General features: G+C 39.1%; 1 protein-coding gene across 7 annotated transcripts in view; it reads left to right on the forward strand.

Annotated features, from left to right (window-relative positions):
* The window catches only part of CHL1 (cell adhesion molecule L1 like), a 232,568-nt gene that overhangs the window by 151,045 nt on the left and 62,132 nt on the right, over positions 1 to 19,391 (forward strand). For all 7 annotated transcript variants that reach the window (XM_049862001.1, XM_049862007.1, XM_049862008.1 and 4 more), the window contains 4 exons: positions 5,286 to 5,408; positions 6,499 to 6,669; positions 7,628 to 7,675; positions 10,264 to 10,384. In XM_049862001.1, the coding sequence (XP_049717958.1) occupies positions 5,286 to 5,408; positions 6,499 to 6,669; positions 7,628 to 7,675; positions 10,264 to 10,384 (463 nt within the window). The remainder of the gene's footprint in view (positions 1 to 5,285; positions 5,409 to 6,498; positions 6,670 to 7,627; positions 7,676 to 10,263; positions 10,385 to 19,391) is intronic.

The raw sequence follows: 19,391 nt of genomic DNA on the forward strand, positions 1-19,391 counted from the left end.
GATGGAACTGCTGATCATTTATTTGGTTAGCAGCCAAGCTTTTAACTACTTGCCACCAGGGCTCCATTTGGATAATAGCTAATGTGTATCGAGTACTTTCTAAGTGCCTGGCAATATTTTTAATTGGTTTACTCTAAATCTTTTATTTAAAAATTGATACAAATCACTGAGTTAGGTTCATTACATTTCCTGTTTTATGGATAAGGAAACTGAAGCACATTAAGCAACATGTTCAAGGTTGCATAGTAAGTGTTGAAACCAGGATTCAACCCCAAGCAGTTGGCTCCAGAGTCCACAGGCATAACCCTGATGCTATCTTTACAGGTTTGCCTCTACCTTGATCATTCAGGCAACACATGCGCTAGATAAGCTGGAAGGTGCTGAAATTTTTTGTTGACAACATTTCTGCAGTAGAGAATCAGAGTCTTGTAGAGTCAGGAGAATATAGGGAAACTTTTGATGTTATTTCTTGAGTGCCAGACAAGGATACCCTGTAGAGGAATACAACTGGATAGCGATTCAATTGCCAGTGTCTTCTTCATTGAGGTGGCTCGTTAGCATGAATTATATTTAGTTAAATGACTCTGATGCAATTTTCATTATTATTCTTTGCGGTTAAGCAAGTTGGCATGGTGGGATTTATAACGTTTAGGTTTTATAGCATTCTCCTCATAAGAGGCTTCTAACCTAGTGAGGCTTTTGAGGAGCCCAGTGGGATGGATTCAAAGAATTTTAGGATTCCAGAGAAAAGTAAGAGGAGATGCAGAAAGGTAAAGATACTGGTCTGCAGCTACGCATCCAGTTAACTTTGGTGGTTTGTCTACAACTCAGATTATTCTAAAGCCCTATCGGATATCCTATAAAGATTAAACTCTTCAGGAATTTTCTTTCTTTCAAGTACATAGATATTATTTTCTCTATATCAGGTTAAAAAAAATTGAAATGGTGAGTTTTTAAAACTTGCAGAGCTCCTACAGATGTCTCAATTGTAAGTCTGCTGTGTCTCAGTATCTCCAGTAAGAAGACTGGTGTGCAGCGCATTTGTCTCTAGGAAACATTTTCCATACTAGATTCTAACAGGGGAAGTTTTCAGAAACCTAGCAGTGAATATCTGTGAGTGTTACTTATACCCTTGGAGTTGTTACTAGAAATTGCCTACTATACTGAATACTAACTGTGAAAGCATATTGGAGAAGAGTGAAGAGGCAGATGCAGTGATACACATGATTTGCTGGTGCACAAAGATTGATGAGATGAAATTGACTTCATCTAGACTGGGCTATGATGGAATTCCCAAACATTCTTAAAGTCTTGATTACCAATACCAGATGCCCATGAGTGGATTCCAACTCATGGTGACCTTATCTGTGTCAGAGTAGAACTGTGCTCCATAGAATTTTCAATGGCTGAATTTTTGAAGTAGATTGCCAGGCCTTTCTCCTGAGGTGCTTCTAGGTGAATTCAAACCTCCAGCCTTTTGGTTAGCAGCTGAATGTGTGAATCATTTGCACCCAGGGACTCCAAGTCTTGATTCCAGTTGCCATCTAGTGGACCCTGACTCAGGGCAACCCCATGTGTTTTGGGTAGATGCTCATGTACAATTAGCATCTGACCTCATTTGCAGAGAGGCCATTCCAGGGTCAAGTCCAGGCTTGTTGAAACACAGTTGGATGATTTTGTTTTTGGTGCTGATGGAATATTCATTTGAAATATGTTGGCAAATCAAAGGAGTGTAGCTGCCTCACACAAAAGGAAAAAAAAAAGAGGGTTTACGATTTATTTTTAAAAGTATTGCATCTGTCCAAACTCAACAATGCTAATGTCTATCACCACAGGAACTCAATTATCAAAAGTCATTGGTTAAAAAAAAAAAATACTTTTAAATAGAATCATTTCTTTATTTGAATTGCGGTAGACTTCATGGCTCCTGTTCAGTTACAGTAATTAAAGTTCACATTTATCCATGAGTGTTAAAAATTTTCACTTTCTAGTATGGCCTCGGGCTCACTAAATAGTTTCAAAATCAAAAAGTAAGGACTAATAAAAGTTGACAAATTAACACCCTTTACAGTATCTCTTCAAGGTCTTAATAAATATATAAATATTCTTCATTGTTTCCAGATATTAATTTCGTCTTGAGTTAAAAGCTGTTCCAAAGATCTACGGCAGCTTGTCTACAGACTTCATCAGTAGTCTGTAGACAAGTGGTAGACTTGTAAACTTTATTTTATTTTTCATTATTGATGCCTTGAAAGCCAGTTGAATTATATAGTTATATGGAATTAGTGTTTTTAATGTAGATTTAACTCATGTAGGCATATTTCATCTATTTAAATTTTTAGATTTTTCGTATGCTCAGAGGGTGCTGCTCTCCAATTCGGGTATTATATATCTTATTAATTACCTACTTTACATTATAAGTCACTCACTGAGCTATGTATTTGTATTCTGTGCCACCAAGTTTTCTAGGCTGTAATCTTTACAGGAACAGATCACCAGGTCTTTTCTCCCTTGGAACGGGTGATGGCTTTGAACTGCCGACCTTTGGCAGCTGAACACCTAACCTTAGCACCACCAGGGATCCTTTTTATTTATATCCGGTAGTACAAAGCTTGCTTGTTTTAGAAGAGGATTACATATTCTTTCCTTTTTATAATCTGTATTTCCCTACCTCTGGTGCCTGTTATAGCTGAGTATAAACGGACTCAATAACTACCCAACAACAAAGCTAATTCCAGTGCCAGTGAATGCTGGACTTCAGTTATAGCAGGTTATGCTAAATAAGTGATTTGAAATTGAAGCTTTGGGCATATAATATACCTCTTACTGCAAGATGACTTGCATGTCTGTCGCTCTCAGTCAAAGCCAAAGCTTTACCAAATCGGTGGCATCCATACTTTACCTGCAAAGATCTTGACACAGTAAACGTACTGAACATACTTTCCTATCTTTTGATGAAAACGTCTTGTTATCTATAGAAAAAGTGTGCTTCAAAGATACATGCCATTTCAAATATGTTTCCAGGTTTACCAAGAGAAACCCAGCAACCATCTGCTAGAATGCCAAATCTCAAAGGATTAAAAGAACAAAAACAAAAAATAACCCTGAATCTGAGTTGACCAAAATGGAATCTACCAAAGGACTGTCACATGACTATAAAATGAGCTGAAGCCTGCCTTCTAAACTTGCAAAGGCTCTGTAATAACCACACTGCCCCATTATGTCAAGTCTGGAAAGGTCCTTGAATTTAGACAAAAAAGCAACTCATTATAACCAGCTGGTGTATCCATAACAGAAATGTCAGCAAGCTCCCTTAACCTCTAAGGAGGTGAACAGGGGAGACTGGGGCAGAAGTGGACAATAAATGCAGAAAATATACAAAGCTTCTCAGAAATAATGATAATCTTTTGTGAACCATAATTTAAGAAAGAAATATGGAAATGGAATACCACCTAATAAATTCCCCAGACCAGGAATATTATAAAAGTCCTTTTAAAGGCCTTCCCTTCCATGAGAAAGGAACTCTGGTAGCACAGAAGTTAAGCCTTTGGCCACTAGTCAAAAGGTCTTCAGTTCAAACCCACTAATGGGTCTTTAGGAGAAAGATGTGGCAGTCTACTTCCATAAAGATTACAGCCTTGGAAACCCTAGGCAGGCCTACTCTGTCCCGTAGGGTCACTATGAGCTGCAATCAACTTGACGGCAATGGGTTTTGGTTGTCTTCCATAAGGACCTGTGTACTTCTGTAATGCAAATTTGTCAACAAAGTTGAAATGTACTAACATAATGTTCAGACAGAATGCATTTTGAATTTTCTTATAAATAAAACCAGACCCATTGTGGTCGAGTTGATTCTGACTCATAGGGAACTTATAGGGCAGAGTAGAACTGCTCCATAGGGTTTCCAAGGAGCAGCTGGTGGATTCAAACTGCCAACTTTTTGGTTAGCAGCCAAGCTCTTAACCATTACACCACCATGGCTCCTTCTTATAAATAAAATAGGATCATATAAATCTTAAACTTTGGTGTTGGATTTTGCAATGGATTGAATTGTGTCCCTAAAAAATATCTGTCAGCTTGGTCAGGCCATGCGTGGTTGTCCTCCATTTTGTGATTTTCCTATGTGTTACATAAATCATTACCTTTGCCTGTGGTTAAAGAGGATTAGGGTGGGATGTAACACTATTGCTCAGGTCACATCCAACGTAAAGAGAGTTTCCCTGGAGTGTGGTCTGTACCACGTTTTACCTTACAAGAGGTAAAAGGAAAGGGAAGCAAGCAGAGGGTTGGGGAACTCACACCACCAGGAAAGCAGTGCCCAGAGCAGAGCACGTCCTTTGGACCTGAGGTTCCTGTGCTGAGATGCTCTCAGACCAAGGGAAAATGGATGACAAGGACCTTCTTCCAGAGCCGACAGAGAAAGCCTTCCTCTGGAGCTGATCCCCTGAATTTGGACCTGCAACTTACAAGGCTGTGAGAGAAAAAGTTTCTCTTTGTTAAAGCCATCCACTTGTGCTATTTCTGTTAAAGCAGCACTAGAAGGCTAAGACAGATTTCAAACTTTGCTCAGTTCTGACTTATATTCTCATTGTCACTCTATTGCTCTTTTAGCAGATTGGCTGCAACATGAAAGAAAAAATAGGCTGACATATCGGAAGGTCCCATTTCCTACATCAATTTCATTTTCGTTTAAAATTTCATTTACTGGGTGTGATTCCAGTGTGAATGCCTCTCTTTGCAACTTAAAGTGGTCCTGTTGGCTTTTCATGGCTTCCTTCCTGATACTTCCATGTGGGTTTTGGATTTTTTCTTTAGTCTGATTAATGCTCTGAATGGACTATTTAGCAATTACTTTCAAAGACTTCACAATAAAGCAAGAGATAGGCAATATGTAACTGCTTAAAAAAGAAATCACAGGGTTTGGAGAAAAAAAAAGAAGATTGCATATCAATCAAAGCTAAAATGAGCAAACCTTGTGACCCAGGGTTTGAACATCTGCCCAGAGAGATAGGCACAAGCATGTTCATGTCTTAGGACATCGCTTACCAAAGATATGTTGTTGATAATTGAAAAATGAGCAAGCATTTTATAAGTTATGAATGGGCACACACCATATTCTTAGAAATATTTATCTCTGCAAGGGAAGATGTGAGCACCAGGATTTGGAGCGTCGAATTTATTCAAATGCGCTCATTTTTTTTAAAAGAAGAATGTATTAAGGTATTACTTGTGACATTAAAAGTGAATTTTTAACATAATGTCTTCAAATGATTTATTTACACCAGGTGTTCCAAAATTCCCAAAAGAAAAAATTAACCCTCTAGAAGTGGAGGAGGGGGATTCAATTGTCCTCCCATGCAACCCCCCCAAAGGACTCCCACCTTTACACATTTATTGGATGAATATCGGTAAGTAAGGTTCCGTTCTGTCAATGGGGGTGGGGAGGCATTTTAATTTTATGCATCATGGCACATAACATAGTGAAAAAAAATTAATATTAGGTATCATTGTGAAATCAAATGGATTTTTGAAAAATTAGACCCACTTTTAGTCGGTCCCCAATCTACACTGATGGGTATACATGAAACACTGAAATACCACCAAATATGCCTTTTGATTTTACCATATTAGAAAAGAGCAGAGACTGCTCTTACGTTAGAGTATGTCTCTGAGGAATACACATTCCATATTCCAAATAACTTTCTTACCTTTGGAATATAATCTCTGTTGTAGTTGAGGACGGCTTGTGTCTGTGTTGCTAGCTTTATATACTTCTATGTTAATAATGTTGGTAATGTTCCAACTGCTAAATACAGTGGTCTACAGAGAAATTCATATTACCTTTGTGTTTCATTTGCTGAAAAGTTTTACTCACTCTTCACTTGAAATTCCAGCTTCTTCTAAATCCCACTTCTGGCCTTTGTCTTAGCAATGCTTCCTAAAAATTTTTTTCATTTTGGCTCGTGAGAAAAATGATCATATTTGTATAGAACTCAGATGAAAGTAAATGAAGCTCCTCTTGGCTACAGCCAGAAAGTCCCAGACTGTATAACGACCCTAGAACCCTGCTGGCTGCATCTGAGGCAGAGAGATTAATATCTCAGACATACCTTTTGGGGAGCTCTGTTTTAAAGAAATACAATCCTAGGAAACTAACAATTATAATTAGACCAGTGTTTGAATTGACAAGTTTTCAGATAAACAAATGCAGACAGGAAGATCCACCCTAGAGGCCCAGACAGTAAGGAGACGTGGATAGGCCCAGACAGAGTGTCCACCAGTGGACTTCTTTGGTCAGTGATGAAAAGCATGCTCCCAGTTTTATTTCATTCATTTTTTTTTCTTGCTCATCCTCTGCTCCTATAGCAAGATCAGACTTGCGAGAAGAAGAACAGACAAGACAAAATAAATAAATAAAATGAAATTAAAGACAAGAAAAGGAGACGAAGCACAATAAGGGTCAGATGCTGCCTTTAATAATAAGACATTTTTTTCCAGAATTAGAACACATCGAGCAAGACGAAAGAGTATACATGAGCCAAAAGGGAGATCTGTACTTCGCGAACGTGGAAGAAAAAGACAGTCGGAATGACTACTGCTGCTTTGCTGCGTTTCCAAGATTAAGGACTATTGTACAGAAAATGCCAATGAAGCTAACAGTTAACAGTTGTAAGTCCAAATTATTTATTGTTCCATCGTGGACGCTGAATGCAAATGTGTCTTTAGTTCCATTCTGGCTGAAGCCATTGAAAGCTGGATTGATATTTTCCACCATTGTCTAGTTCAACTCTAGAGACTTCATCCAGATGAAAGAGACATCTGCAGCTGCAAGCCTGCGGTAGCTCTGTTTCTGGCAGCCAGAAAATCAAATCTCAATTCACGGTACAAATATATTTCACTTGAAGTCTGCTTAGTCGTTTTCAGTGGGAAAAATACACAATGAAATTCCAGAGTTTTGTAAGCAAGTGCCAGGCATTGATCCACAGTGATCTTGGATAACTTAGCCAGCTGGAAATGGTTGGTGGGAGGAAATATCAAAAAAGAGTTAAAAATAAAAAGATGCAGTATTCACATTTTTATTATATCAAGCCTTTTTTGCCCCACACACCTCCCTCCTCCACAAATTGGCAAAGTTCTCTGAACTGCTTCTCTTTCCTACTTGACGATGCAGATGCCAGTCTGGGTTCCCAAATGGGAAAAAGTAATTAGTGGGAGGAAGAATCATAAGATTCAAAGGGCATAGATAATCTCCAACAGTTCACCGACTGCATAATTGGCTCTAACATAGTTGAAAGTTGGCATTACCATTTCATTGTCTGATTGGTCTGCAATTTTTTCATTGTTATGTGTAGATACACGATGCCAGGGCTTCGCTAGAGCATTCTTTTGGTAGCTGCCGTTCTCTTATTTGGATCCTTTCCTCCTAGTTTCATCTGTGGACACTCAAGATTAAGCTCATTGGAGATATTTTTTAATTGTATCCCCCAAGACAATGTTCTAGTGAAGCACTGTCCTATCTCATTTTGTAATGTTTCTAAGAGAAAAAATAAGGCTATTCATTCTTTATTGATAACAGCATCTACCATTATGTTTGCATTTTGTTTCCTTCCATCTTTTCTTATTTCAGTAAAGCATGCTAATGACTCAAGTTCATCTACAGAAATTGGTTCCAAGGGTAAGTGGAACACGTGTAGACTGTTGGCATTTATTTTTACCTTTAGTAGCTCATTGTCATCTCAGAATTTGGACTTTTCCCTTTAATGCCTTTGTGAGTTTATTGAAATACTAATATTTCCTGTTAAAGACAAGGCCTTCTCATATTCTATTGTTTCCCTCCCCCCTTAAAAATATGCAAATGGAATTATCTTTATGAATATATGAACATATGTAAATATATGTTTACATAATATGTAATACATATAAAAATATAAATTTTTATATGCAATATATAAGCATATATGTAAAATATATATAACTACATATTTTATAGGATAATTATTTTGGGTACCCCAAAATGTCTCCCAGAAACCCTGGTGGTGTAGTGGTTAAGTGCTACAGCTGCTAACCAAAAGTCAGCAGTTCAAATCCACCCGGCACTCCTTGGAAACCTTATGGGGCAGTTTTACCCTGTCCTATAGGGTTGCTATGAGTGGGAATCGACTCAGTGGCAATGAATTTTTGGTAAAATGTCCCCCATCGTACATAAATTTAATAGTTCTTACATAAGGAAAGGAAAAATAAATGATGAGCTGTCGACAGGGTTAGGGAAAACACTGGGTTAACAGAAGGTAAATGGATAATTTTTTAAGACTTTTTTGGGATATTTAATATGCAACTGTGTATTATGACTCTCTGAGAAAGAAAACAGTGTTTCAGCATTCTCCAAACTCATTTGTCCATGAAACCTCTCCCATCCTCTCTCCCACAGATCGTCTATCAGAGCTGGTGCTCTGTGGACGATGCCTGAGTCAACCTCAATTCTACAGTAGGCTAGCTTCCACGGATAGGAATCATTTACACGAATGCAACACATATTCTTTAAATCGTTTGGAGCAGTGGCTAATACACCAGCAAGTCAGCAGAGGCTGGTGGAGGCTCCTGCTGGTGCACCCTCAGTTTGAAGGCAGACTGCTTAAACGTACATTCCCAGCATGATTTCCTTGGAGATCCATAACTCAGTTGTGTATACGGAAACCCTGATGGTGTAGTGTTTAAGTGCTCAGAGTGTTAACCAAAAGGTCAGCAGTTTGAATCCACCAAGTACTTCTTGGAAACTCTACAGGACAGTTCTGTTCTGTCCTACAGGGTCACTATGGAGTCGGAATCGGCTCAATAGCAACAGATTTGGGTTGGGTTTGGTTATACATATATGAGGCCCCTGGTGGTACAGTGGTTAAAGTGATTGACTGCTAACCAAAAGGTTGGCAGTTCGAAATCCTTAAAGATTTACAGCCTCAGGAACCCTACAGGGTCACTATGTGTTTGAATTGACTGATGGCAGTGGGTTTCATTTGGGTTTATGTACACACACACACACGCACACACATATATAGGATTGAGTTAACAGCGTGTGTATTGTTACATCTCCAAAGTACTGAATAACAATCATTGCACAGAGCACATGTTCAACAATTACCTTTAGACAAATGAACCCTTGTAAGGAAGGTACGGTAAGGTGTACCCTGCTTCCAGGGCCTTTCACTCCTCTCCTCCGAGACTACAATGTCACCTATTTGGTTCTCTTTCCATATCATGTCAAGTCACATTGACCTTGGATGGGAAATACAATTTGGGTGAACCTTTGGAAAATGACATAAAAATTACAGTGAAAATTGAAATCTCTCAATTTGCCATTGAGGGATTCTTAGAAAATAAAAAATGAAACATGTTGTTACGCAGTTAGTGAGAATGCTGGCCCATCATTCCCTACAATGCTCTTTCTCTGTGAGGGTCTGAGACTCTAAGTAGAGTTGCTTGAAGAGCTTGATAAATTCATAGATGCATAGTGTCCATCACAGACTTCCTGAATCAGAATTTCTGGATAGAGCCCAGAAAAAAAAAAAAAAAAAGCTTCATTTTAACAGGAACCCGATATAATGTTTATAAAAACAAAAACTTATTTCTGATGAGTCGATTCCAACTTATAGTGATGGCACAGGACAGGGAAGAACTACACCATAAGGTTTCCAAGGCTGTAATCTTAATGGAAACAGACTGCCACACCTTTCTCCCTCCAAGCCACTGAGGGATTCAAATCTCTGACCTTTTGGTTAGCAGCCAAATGCTTAACCTTTGTGCCACTAGGGCTCCATATATAGTGCTTCAGTACACTGAGCTAAAGAAACACACACACACATACATACACACACACACACACGGAGCCATAAAACATGACCAGGGATGATGAAAGTGCAGAATATAAAATCATAGGCTATCAATTAATTTAAGGGCCTACATTAAGAAATTAATTATCTAGAACAGTGTTTGAACTTCTGAATTAGAAGATGTGGTCTAATTATAGCCTTCATAAAACTTGGTGCGACACTTAGTTAACACATCTGTGTGACAACCCATGCTTCATGTTAAGAAAGAAGAGGAATCTATTTAAATGGAAAATATGTATATGTATATATGTATGTGCACACACACTCACATAACAATACATACATACATTCATAGGTATGTTTTAAGAAAGCCTTAGTGCCACAGACTTTAACCCTCTTAGCTTGAAAAAGTCTGAGACTCTTCTTTTCTGTTTTATAGCAAATTTGATCAAGCAAAGGAAACCCAGACTGCTGTTGCCCCTCACGGAGAGGGGCAGTCGGTCCTCAGAGGTCATCCTCAAAGGGGAAACGCTGCTGCTGGAGTGTTTTGCTGAAGGCCTGTGAGTAACCTGACTCCTGTTTGTGACTTTTCCAGGCCAGCTCTGTAAAGACTAAGACATCAGTTAAGAGGGTGCCTACCTACACATGTCGAAATTATTTCTTAAAAAAAAAAAAAAAAATGTTACCGCATTTTTGGAAGAAGGAATTCGCACTTCCCTCTATAGACTTCAGGCTGAGACGGAGGAGATTGGCTTATAATTAGATCCCTCTGTCGATCTGTGATAGTGTCAATGGAAAGAACAATGACAACATTTTCCTAAGCTTAAATAGGGGCATCCCATCCTTAGAACTTAAGGTTGTCAGTAGTCAGCACACTGCTACTGATGCCAGGTTTGTTTTTTTTTTTAATCTGTGCTTTTGTTATCTTGCCCCACTCCTGCTTGCGGTGCTGCTAGCCCTGCTCCCTTTCAGGTTCCAAGAGCCCTACTCATCTATACTTTACTCTGCAGCCCTTTGCATACATGGAGGAGGAGATCCATTCTGGGTAATATATTTTGTCATCAAAGCACACGTTATCGCACCTTTTTTTTTTTTTTAAACACCTGAAAAAGCAATCTGCTTTTCCATGTGTCCCAAGAAAAGCCCAGAGGACTTCCACTTGGTTGTCTTTTGCAATTGTTACATTTATTGAGTTAGTACCATAAGTCCAGTAAGCCAGTAAGCAAAAAAAAAAAAAAGAACACCAAACCCTCTGCGGTTGAGACGATTCTATCGAGCTTTCCTATAGGACAGAGTACAACTGCCCCATGGGGTTTCTGAGGAGCACCTGGTGAATTTGAACTGCCAGTCTTTTGATTAGCAGCCAAACTCTTAACCACTACACCACCAGGGTTTCCAAAGATTGGCGGTTCAAATCCAGCCACTCCTTGGAAACCCTGTAGGGCAGTTCTACTCTGTCCTGTAGGGTTGCTGTGAGTCAGAACTGATTCCACGGCAATGGGTTTAGTCAGTCCCTGACTCATGGCGACTCCATGCACAATGAAATGAAATGCTGCTTGGTCCTGTCCCATCCCCATGATTGGTTGGGGATAGGGCCTTTATGATCCACAGTGTTTTCATTGGCTGATTTTTGGAAGTAGACCACCATGCCCTTCTTGCTCCAGTAAACAAAGAAACAAACAAAAAAACACACCATTGCCATCTCGTCAATTCTGACTCATAGCGACCCTATAGGACAGAGTAGAACTGCCCCCATAGAGTTTCCAAGGAGCGCCTGGTGGACTCAAACTGCCAACCTTCTAGTTAGCAGCCATAGCTCTTAACCACTAGGCCACCAGGGTTTCTAGGACCCTCTTATTTAATATTTGGTTTTAAAAGGTCACCTGTTTCCTACCACCACACATCGACTCCTACATTGAGAATGCCATAGGTTAATGCATTCTACCTTCCCAGCACCTAAGTTTTACTTCTTTAAACCATAATCAATTTGTAAGCTAAGGGCTTCTTATAGCCAGGAGTCTAAATACAGAACTAGGACTTGAAAATGTAAAAATCATGTTCATTCATAATTCCGTGTATTCTGAATGACTGACTTTAAATTGGTTCATGAAGGAAAAAGCAGATTTTAATCTTCATTTTACAGCCAATAAGCTGTGTAAATTTCTCTTTCCATCCAGCAGAATTATACAGGTGGCTTATCTGTCTTAAATTGCCGACGCGTACTGATGCAAGTTAGTTACCTGTGCTGTGACATGACTTCTGTCAAGAAGTGTGGTCTTTTTGTATTGTTTTAGAAGACGGAAACCCTCAGATTCCATATGAATCATGATGGTAATCACCTGCCCTATTGGTCTTATTTATTTAAATGGTGGAAATTAATTTTTTCAGGGTTCATCACTATTCTGGGTTGACTCTTTGGGCAGAACGAACATTTCAATAATTTATTTTTCCTATTTTTCACAAATGCTGTCATCTGCTTCTTGACTTGCTTGGCAACTTCACTGCTTATCTTCAAAACAATTGAAATGCTTCTCTCATGTGCCTTTTAGAAAATGATATGTCCTGAAACAATATTTAAAAAGAAAGTGGACCTAAATGTATGGTGTACTTGGTATGAAGATTCTTGGTACATTGTCCTAAGAATTCTCACTTGAAGTGGTTTCTTCTTACTCGTACTAGATTTGCATTGAGTGATCCATGTGTCCTCTTTGAGATGAAGGGGATACATTTGTATAAAAGTACTTTTTAAAAATGTCTTGAAGAATTTAAAAAAATTGTATGTGTTTTATAAACCAGAAACCCAGTGCCGTCGAGTCGATTCCGACTCATAGCGACCCTATAGGACAGAGTAGAACTGCCCCATAGAGTTTACAAGGAGCATCTGGCGGATTCGAACTGCCAACCCTTTGGCTAGCAGCTGTAGCACTTAACCACTATGCCACCAGGGTTTCCATGTGTTCTATAGTAAAACAAAATATAGCTATGATGTATTATGCTCTTATTATGTGTCAGATGCTATGTTTTGCACTTTACATGAATTAGCTCATTCCTACTCACAGATTAGGTAAATGAAGCTCAGATAGTTTAATTCTTTTCTCCAAACATACTATAAGGCACAGCTGGGATTCCATCCTGCCTGACCCTAGAACCCGAAACTACCTCCGAATTTAACTACATCAGGAGGATATTTTAACCAAGTGAAAGCTATTCAGCTCAGTTAGGTGGGGAAAAACAAAATAAAACAATACAAAAAAAAAAAAAGACTATCTCTGAATGTATGTCGTTGTTGTTGTGTGCTGTTGAGTCGATTTTGACTAATAGCAACCCTATAGGACAGAGTAGAACTGCCCCATAAGGTTTCTAAGGAGTAGCTGGTGGATTCAAACGACAGACCATTTGATAAGCAGCCTAAGCTCTTAACCACTTTGCCACCAGGGTTGCCTCTGAATATACAGAAGTGGCATAAAGCGTACATTTCAATAGATGCTAGGTAATAATAAGAATGTAGATAAAATTTATAAAAACAGGGGAGTTTTTATAGGGAAAACCTGTGTCGGGGTCTACGTTCTGTAGTTTCTGTAAGGTGGGAATCAAGAATGATTGAAATTACATTTTGAATCTCATTCAGAAGTGTAAGGTATTCACATCCTGAAAGAAGCACAAGGGCACATTTATGCACCAATCCACACTCACTCACACCCTATGAAATGGGTGGCGGACTCATCTGCCCTGGTCGAAATGTTTTCCCTCTCTCTTTTGAAAATTCATTAGTTTGGGTTACTGTATGATTCTTTTGCCACTTTGTAACCAAAGGAAGTATAGGAATAAAAGCTGGCTGAACAAAGACCTGCACAAAAATTTTAGATCATGAGATAGTTCTTGTTTATGTATAAAAATGGCTTAAGGAATACATTATCCCTCAGCATTTCATTGTTCAAATGCTGTTATTAAATGATGTTTAAGAAAAAAAGGAAAAAATATTTGCAAGAGTGTAGCTGGAAATTCTTGCAAATGTGTAGATATGCTTCTAAATAAATTTTGTCTCACGTTCACCTGATACTTATAATGATCTTATTTTATTCTTTTTTCAATTTTATTATAACATTTTAATATATTTCAATTAACTCATTTTTAGTGTGCTTAAATTTTTTTTTTTTTTTTTTAGGTGAAAGGTTACAGCTCAAGGTGGCTTCTCATTCAGAAATTTATACACATATTGTTTTGTGACATTGGTTGCAATCCTCACAATGTGACAGCACTCTCCCCCTTTTCACCCTGGGTTTCCTGTGTTCTTTTGTCCAGTTTTTCTGTCCCTTCCTGCCTTCTCATCTTGCTTTAGGACAGAAGTTGCCCAATTGGTCTTGTATATTTGACTGAACTAAGAAGCACTTTCCTCACATATGCTATTGTTTGTTTCATAGACCTATCTAATCTTTGTCTGAAAAGTCGGCTTCAGGAGTGTGTTCAGTTCTGAGTTAGTAAAGCGCCTGGGGGCCATAGTCTTGGGGGTTCCTCCAGTAGGTCTGGTCTTTTGTTGTGAATTTGAGTTTTGTTCTGCATTTTTCTCACACTTTGTCTGGGGCCCCCTGTTGTGACCCCTATCAGAATCATTGGTGATGGTAGCCGGGCACCATCTAGATCTTCTGAGCTCAGGCTGGTGGAGGCTGTGGTTCACGTGGTCCTTTAGTCCTTTGGACTAATATTCTCCTACTGCCTTTTGTTTTCTTCATTCTCCTTTGCTCCAGATGGGATGGGACCAAAAAATGTGTCTTAGATGGCCGCTCACAAGCTTTTAAGTCCCCAAATGCTACTCACCAAAGTAGGATGTAGATCATTTTCTTTATGAGCTGTGTTCTGTCAATTGACCTAGGTGTCCCTGTAGACTATGGTCCCCAGCCTTCAGTCCAGCAACTTGGTCCTTCAAGGTGTCTGAATGTGTCTAGGAAATTCTATGCCTTTTTCTTGGTCAGGTTTTGCTGACTTTCCCTGTATTGTGTGTTGTCTTTCCCTTCACCAAAGCTGACACTTGTTTACTAATTGGTTAGTGATTTCCCTTCCCCTTCCCTCCCCACCCTTGTAACCATCAAGTGTGCTTTTTGCTATATGTAAACCTTTTCTTGAGTTCTTATAATAGTGGTCTCATACAGTATTTGTTCTTTTGTGATTGACTTATTTCACTTAGCATAGTGTGCCCCAGATTCATCCATGTTGTGAGATGTTCCATGGGTTCATCGCTGTGATTTATCACTTCATAGTGTTCCATTGTGGGTATGTACCAGAATTTTTTTATCCGTTCATCTGTTGATGGGCGCTTAAGTTGTTTCCATCTTTTTGCTACGGTGAATTGTGCTACAATGAACACAGGTGTGCATATGCCTATTTATGTGATGCCTCTTATTTCCCTGGGATATTCCTAGTAGTGGGGTTGCTGAATCATATGGCATTTCTATTTGTAGCTTTTTAAGGAAGTGCCATATCATTTTCCAAAATGGTTGCACTGTTTCACATTCCCATCAGCAGTGCATAAAAGTTTCAATCTCCCTGCAGCCTCTCCAACATTTGTTATTTTGTATGTGTGTGTGTGTGTTTTTAGTGTCAGTATTGTCGGGGTGAGATGGTATCTCATTGTAGTTTTGATTTGTATTTCTCTAATGCCTAAAAATCGCGAGCATTTCCTTATGTGTCTGTTAGTCACCTGAATATCTTCTTTGGTGAAGTGTCTGTTCATATCATTTGCCCATTTTTTAATTGGGCTATTTGTCTTTTTGCTGCTGAGGTGTTATAGATATTAGAGATTAGACCCTTGTGAGATAGTCTGCAGCCAAAATTTTTTTCCCAGCCTGTCGGTTCTCTTTTTACTCTTTTGGTGAATTCTTTTGAGGATCGTAAGTGTTTAATTTCAGGAGTTCCCAGTTATCTAGTTTCTCTTCTGGTGTTCGTGGATTGTTAATTATGGTTTGTATACTATTTATCCCATGTATTAGGGCTCCTATCATTATTTCTATTTTTTCTTCCATGATTTTTATAATTTCAGGTTTTATATTTAGGTCTTTGGCCCATTTGAGGTAGTTTTTGTGTGTGGTGTGAGAGATGGATCTTGTTTCATTTTTTCACAGATGGATATCCAGTTGTGCCAGCACCATTTCTTTTAAAGAGACTGTCTTTTCCCCATTTAATGGACTTTGGCCCTTTGTCAAATATCAGCTGCTCATAGGTGGATGGATTTACATCTGGTTTCTCAATTCTGTTCCTTTGGTCTATGTGTCTGTTGTTGTACCAGTACAATATTTTATTCTTTCAAATAATAAGTAGTAGAGGATTAGATCAGCTTTCAAAGGTGGGCATTTAAAAAACAAACAAACAAAATAAAACAATACAAAGTGACATGCTTGCACTATTAAAACACAGATTCATGAAAAAAAAATTCTATCTTCATGACACTAACTAAAAGACTGGAAGTTTGAACCCACGGGAGAAAGATGTGGCAGTTGGCTTCTGTAAAGATTATAGCCTTGGATCATGGATGCTCCATAGACACATTCAAACTCCCTGAGGGACCAAATTGCTGAGCTGATGGCTCTGGGGACCACAGCCTTGGGGAACATCTAGCTCAATTGGCGTAACATAGCTTATAAAGAAAATGTTCTACATTCTACTTTGGTGAGTAGTGTTCGGGGTCTTAAAAGCCTGTGAGTAGCCATCTAAGATATTCCACTGGCCTTACGCCTTTGGGAGCAAGGGAGAATGAAGAAAACTGGAGATACAAGGGAAAGATTAGTCCAAAGGACTAGTGGACCACATCTACCATGGCCTCTACTGGACTGGATGGTGCCCAGCTATCACCACTGACTACTCTGAGAGGAATCACAATACAGGGTCCTGCACATAGTTGGAGAAAAATGTAGAACAAAATTCTAACCCACAGAAAAAGACCAGACTTACTGGGCTGACAAAGACTGGAGAAATCCTGAGAGTATGGCCCTAGGACACCCTTTTAGCTTAGTAATGAAGTCACTCCCGAAGTTCACCCTTCAGCCAAAGGTCAGACAGACTCATAAAACAAAATGAGACTAAAGGGGCACAACGGCCCAGGGGGCAAGGACTAGAAAGCAGGTGGGGACAGGAAAGCTGGTAATAGGGAACCCAAGGTCAAGAAGGGAGAGTGCTGACGTGTTGTATGATTGTTAACCAATGTCATAAAACAATGTGTGTACTAGCTGTTTAATGAGAAACTAGTTTGTTCTGTAAACCTTCATCTAAAGTACAAAAAAAATAAAAATAAAAAAAGAGAAAGATTATAGCTTTGGCAACCCTATGGGGCGGTTCTACTCTGTCCTGTAGGGTTGCCCTGAGTTGAAATTGACTTGATGGCAACTTTTTTCTTTTTTTTTTGATAAGGTCCATAGCAGCCTGTAACTTGGCAAATTGCTGTTTTGGCAGATGGAGTGAAAAGTAAGCAGTTAGGAGACTTGGATTAGGCATCCTGTGAGGTGGTATGCTCAGAAAGCCAAGAGCTAATACATACTCACTGCGGCCTGTCTGAACATTGATCCCATTTTCTACGGAAGTGTGCCATAAGGTCCCTAAGTGGTGCAGATTTTGTTCCACTGCTAACTTAAAGGTTGGTCGTTCAAATCCACTCAGTGGCTCCTCGGAAAATAGGCATGGCGATCTGGTCCCATTAAGATTACAGCCAATAATCAATTAAAAAAAAAAAAAGAAAGACCAGACTTGCTGGCCCGACAGAGGCTGGAGAGACCCTGAGAGTATGGCGCCCTGGATGCCCTATCAACTTAGTAATGAGGCCACTCTTGAGGTTCACCCTTCAGCCAAAGATTGAAAAGTCACATGGAACAAAACAAGACTAAAGGGGCGCGCCAGCCCTGGGACAGGGACTAGAAAGTAGGAGGGAACAGGGCAGCTGGTAATAGGGAACCCAGGGTCGAGAAGGGAGAGTGTTGACATGTCATGGGGTTGTTAAATAATGTCATACAACAATGTGTGTGCTGTTTGATGAGAAACTAGCTTGTTCTGTAAACCTTCATTTAAAGTTCAATAGAAAAAAAAAAAAAGATTACAGCCAATAAAACCCCAGAGAGCAGTTCTACTCTGTAGCACATGGGGTCGCCATGAGCTGGAATCTACTCCACAGCAATTAACAACAACAGATGTGTGCCATGCACTCTCAGCCTGGTAAAACATAAAGCAGTCATTCCAGATCTGGAAATAGGTAAGTCCTTGAGCACGAGCAGAGACAGCAAGCGAGAAATGAGTTTCTTCCCAGGGAGTAGATACGTGTAAATTAAAAAACCTTTATCTTGACCTCCAATATTTTTGGCATAATAGTGATTATTTTAACCATTGCCTATTAATACAAATAATTTGAGATAAGGGACACAGCTTGAGATAATTGTTCAGTTATTAACTAGTAACTAACTGATGGTTTGACTTACAAGCATATATTCCAAAAGTAACGGTTATGAAGGACATAGACGAAAATAGCACAAATAGATTACAGGGATCCCACTTACATGAAATAGGCAAGTGTATAAAGACCAAAATTTTTTAATGGTTACTGGGGGTGGGCGGGAGATAGGAGGAAGGAAGACACAATGCCTAGGGAACACTGAGCTTCTGTTAAGGGTGGTAGAAAAGTTTGAGAATGGTTAATATTGATGATTGAACAATATGATAAACATAATGAATGTCACTGAACTGTACATGTGAAGATTGTAGAAATGGCAAATGTTTTGTTACCTACATATTTATCACACACACACAGAAGAACAGATTGAAGTGTCTGACAAATGTAACTTCTAATAAGTCATTTATTACCCCAGTAACCTTAGCAAATTAACTTCTCGTAGCTTCAGATGATGATAATAATGCCTGTCTTTAGCACATATTCAATAACTTACAATGATTAATGGTAAAAAGAAAAAAATAATACAATATGTTTAAGAAGAAAAAGTATCAGCATAAAGATAGCAAAATCAAGCTTCTTTCCATTTACTCATAAAGCCTGATTTATAGAAAGAATAAAAACAATTATCCATCAATGCTCTCTACGTAATTTTAAATCACATGAGCCATAAAGGTACCAATTCTTCACGTCTGAATTACAGGAGAAGAGATTTAACTCCAGCTGGCTTGATTTCACTCTCCTCCCCACTAAGGTAGAGAAAGTAATCTTGTTGGTGTATACAAATTATCAGGTTGTTTTGTGGTTCTTGTTTCTTTGTTCTGATTGGGTGATCTGCTCTGTCAAAGCCCTAAGCAAAGGAGATTTGATTCACTGGTCCTTCCCTCTATTCCCCACAAGAGCAAGAGAGCAACCTTGGTAGCACTATCTGCCCTGCAGACCCTAACATGCCCTAGAATGGGCTGTTTCTAGGTCTGACCAGCATATTTGGCTCTCCCACTACAGCCACATTCTCCACTTCGTTGGGGTTAAAGGGCTATCACTGTCTCCTTCTGGTGACTGTTGTATCCTACTTCATCATATTTTTCAAACTCATCCATGGAAAAGAGCTGCTATTTGTGGCTCCCTCAAACCATCTGCAGGGA

This window comes from Elephas maximus, chromosome 20 (genome assembly GCF_024166365.1).
Source record: "Elephas maximus indicus isolate mEleMax1 chromosome 20, mEleMax1 primary haplotype, whole genome shotgun sequence".
In the NCBI taxonomy this organism is placed as follows: Eukaryota; Metazoa; Chordata; class Mammalia; order Proboscidea; family Elephantidae; genus Elephas; species Elephas maximus.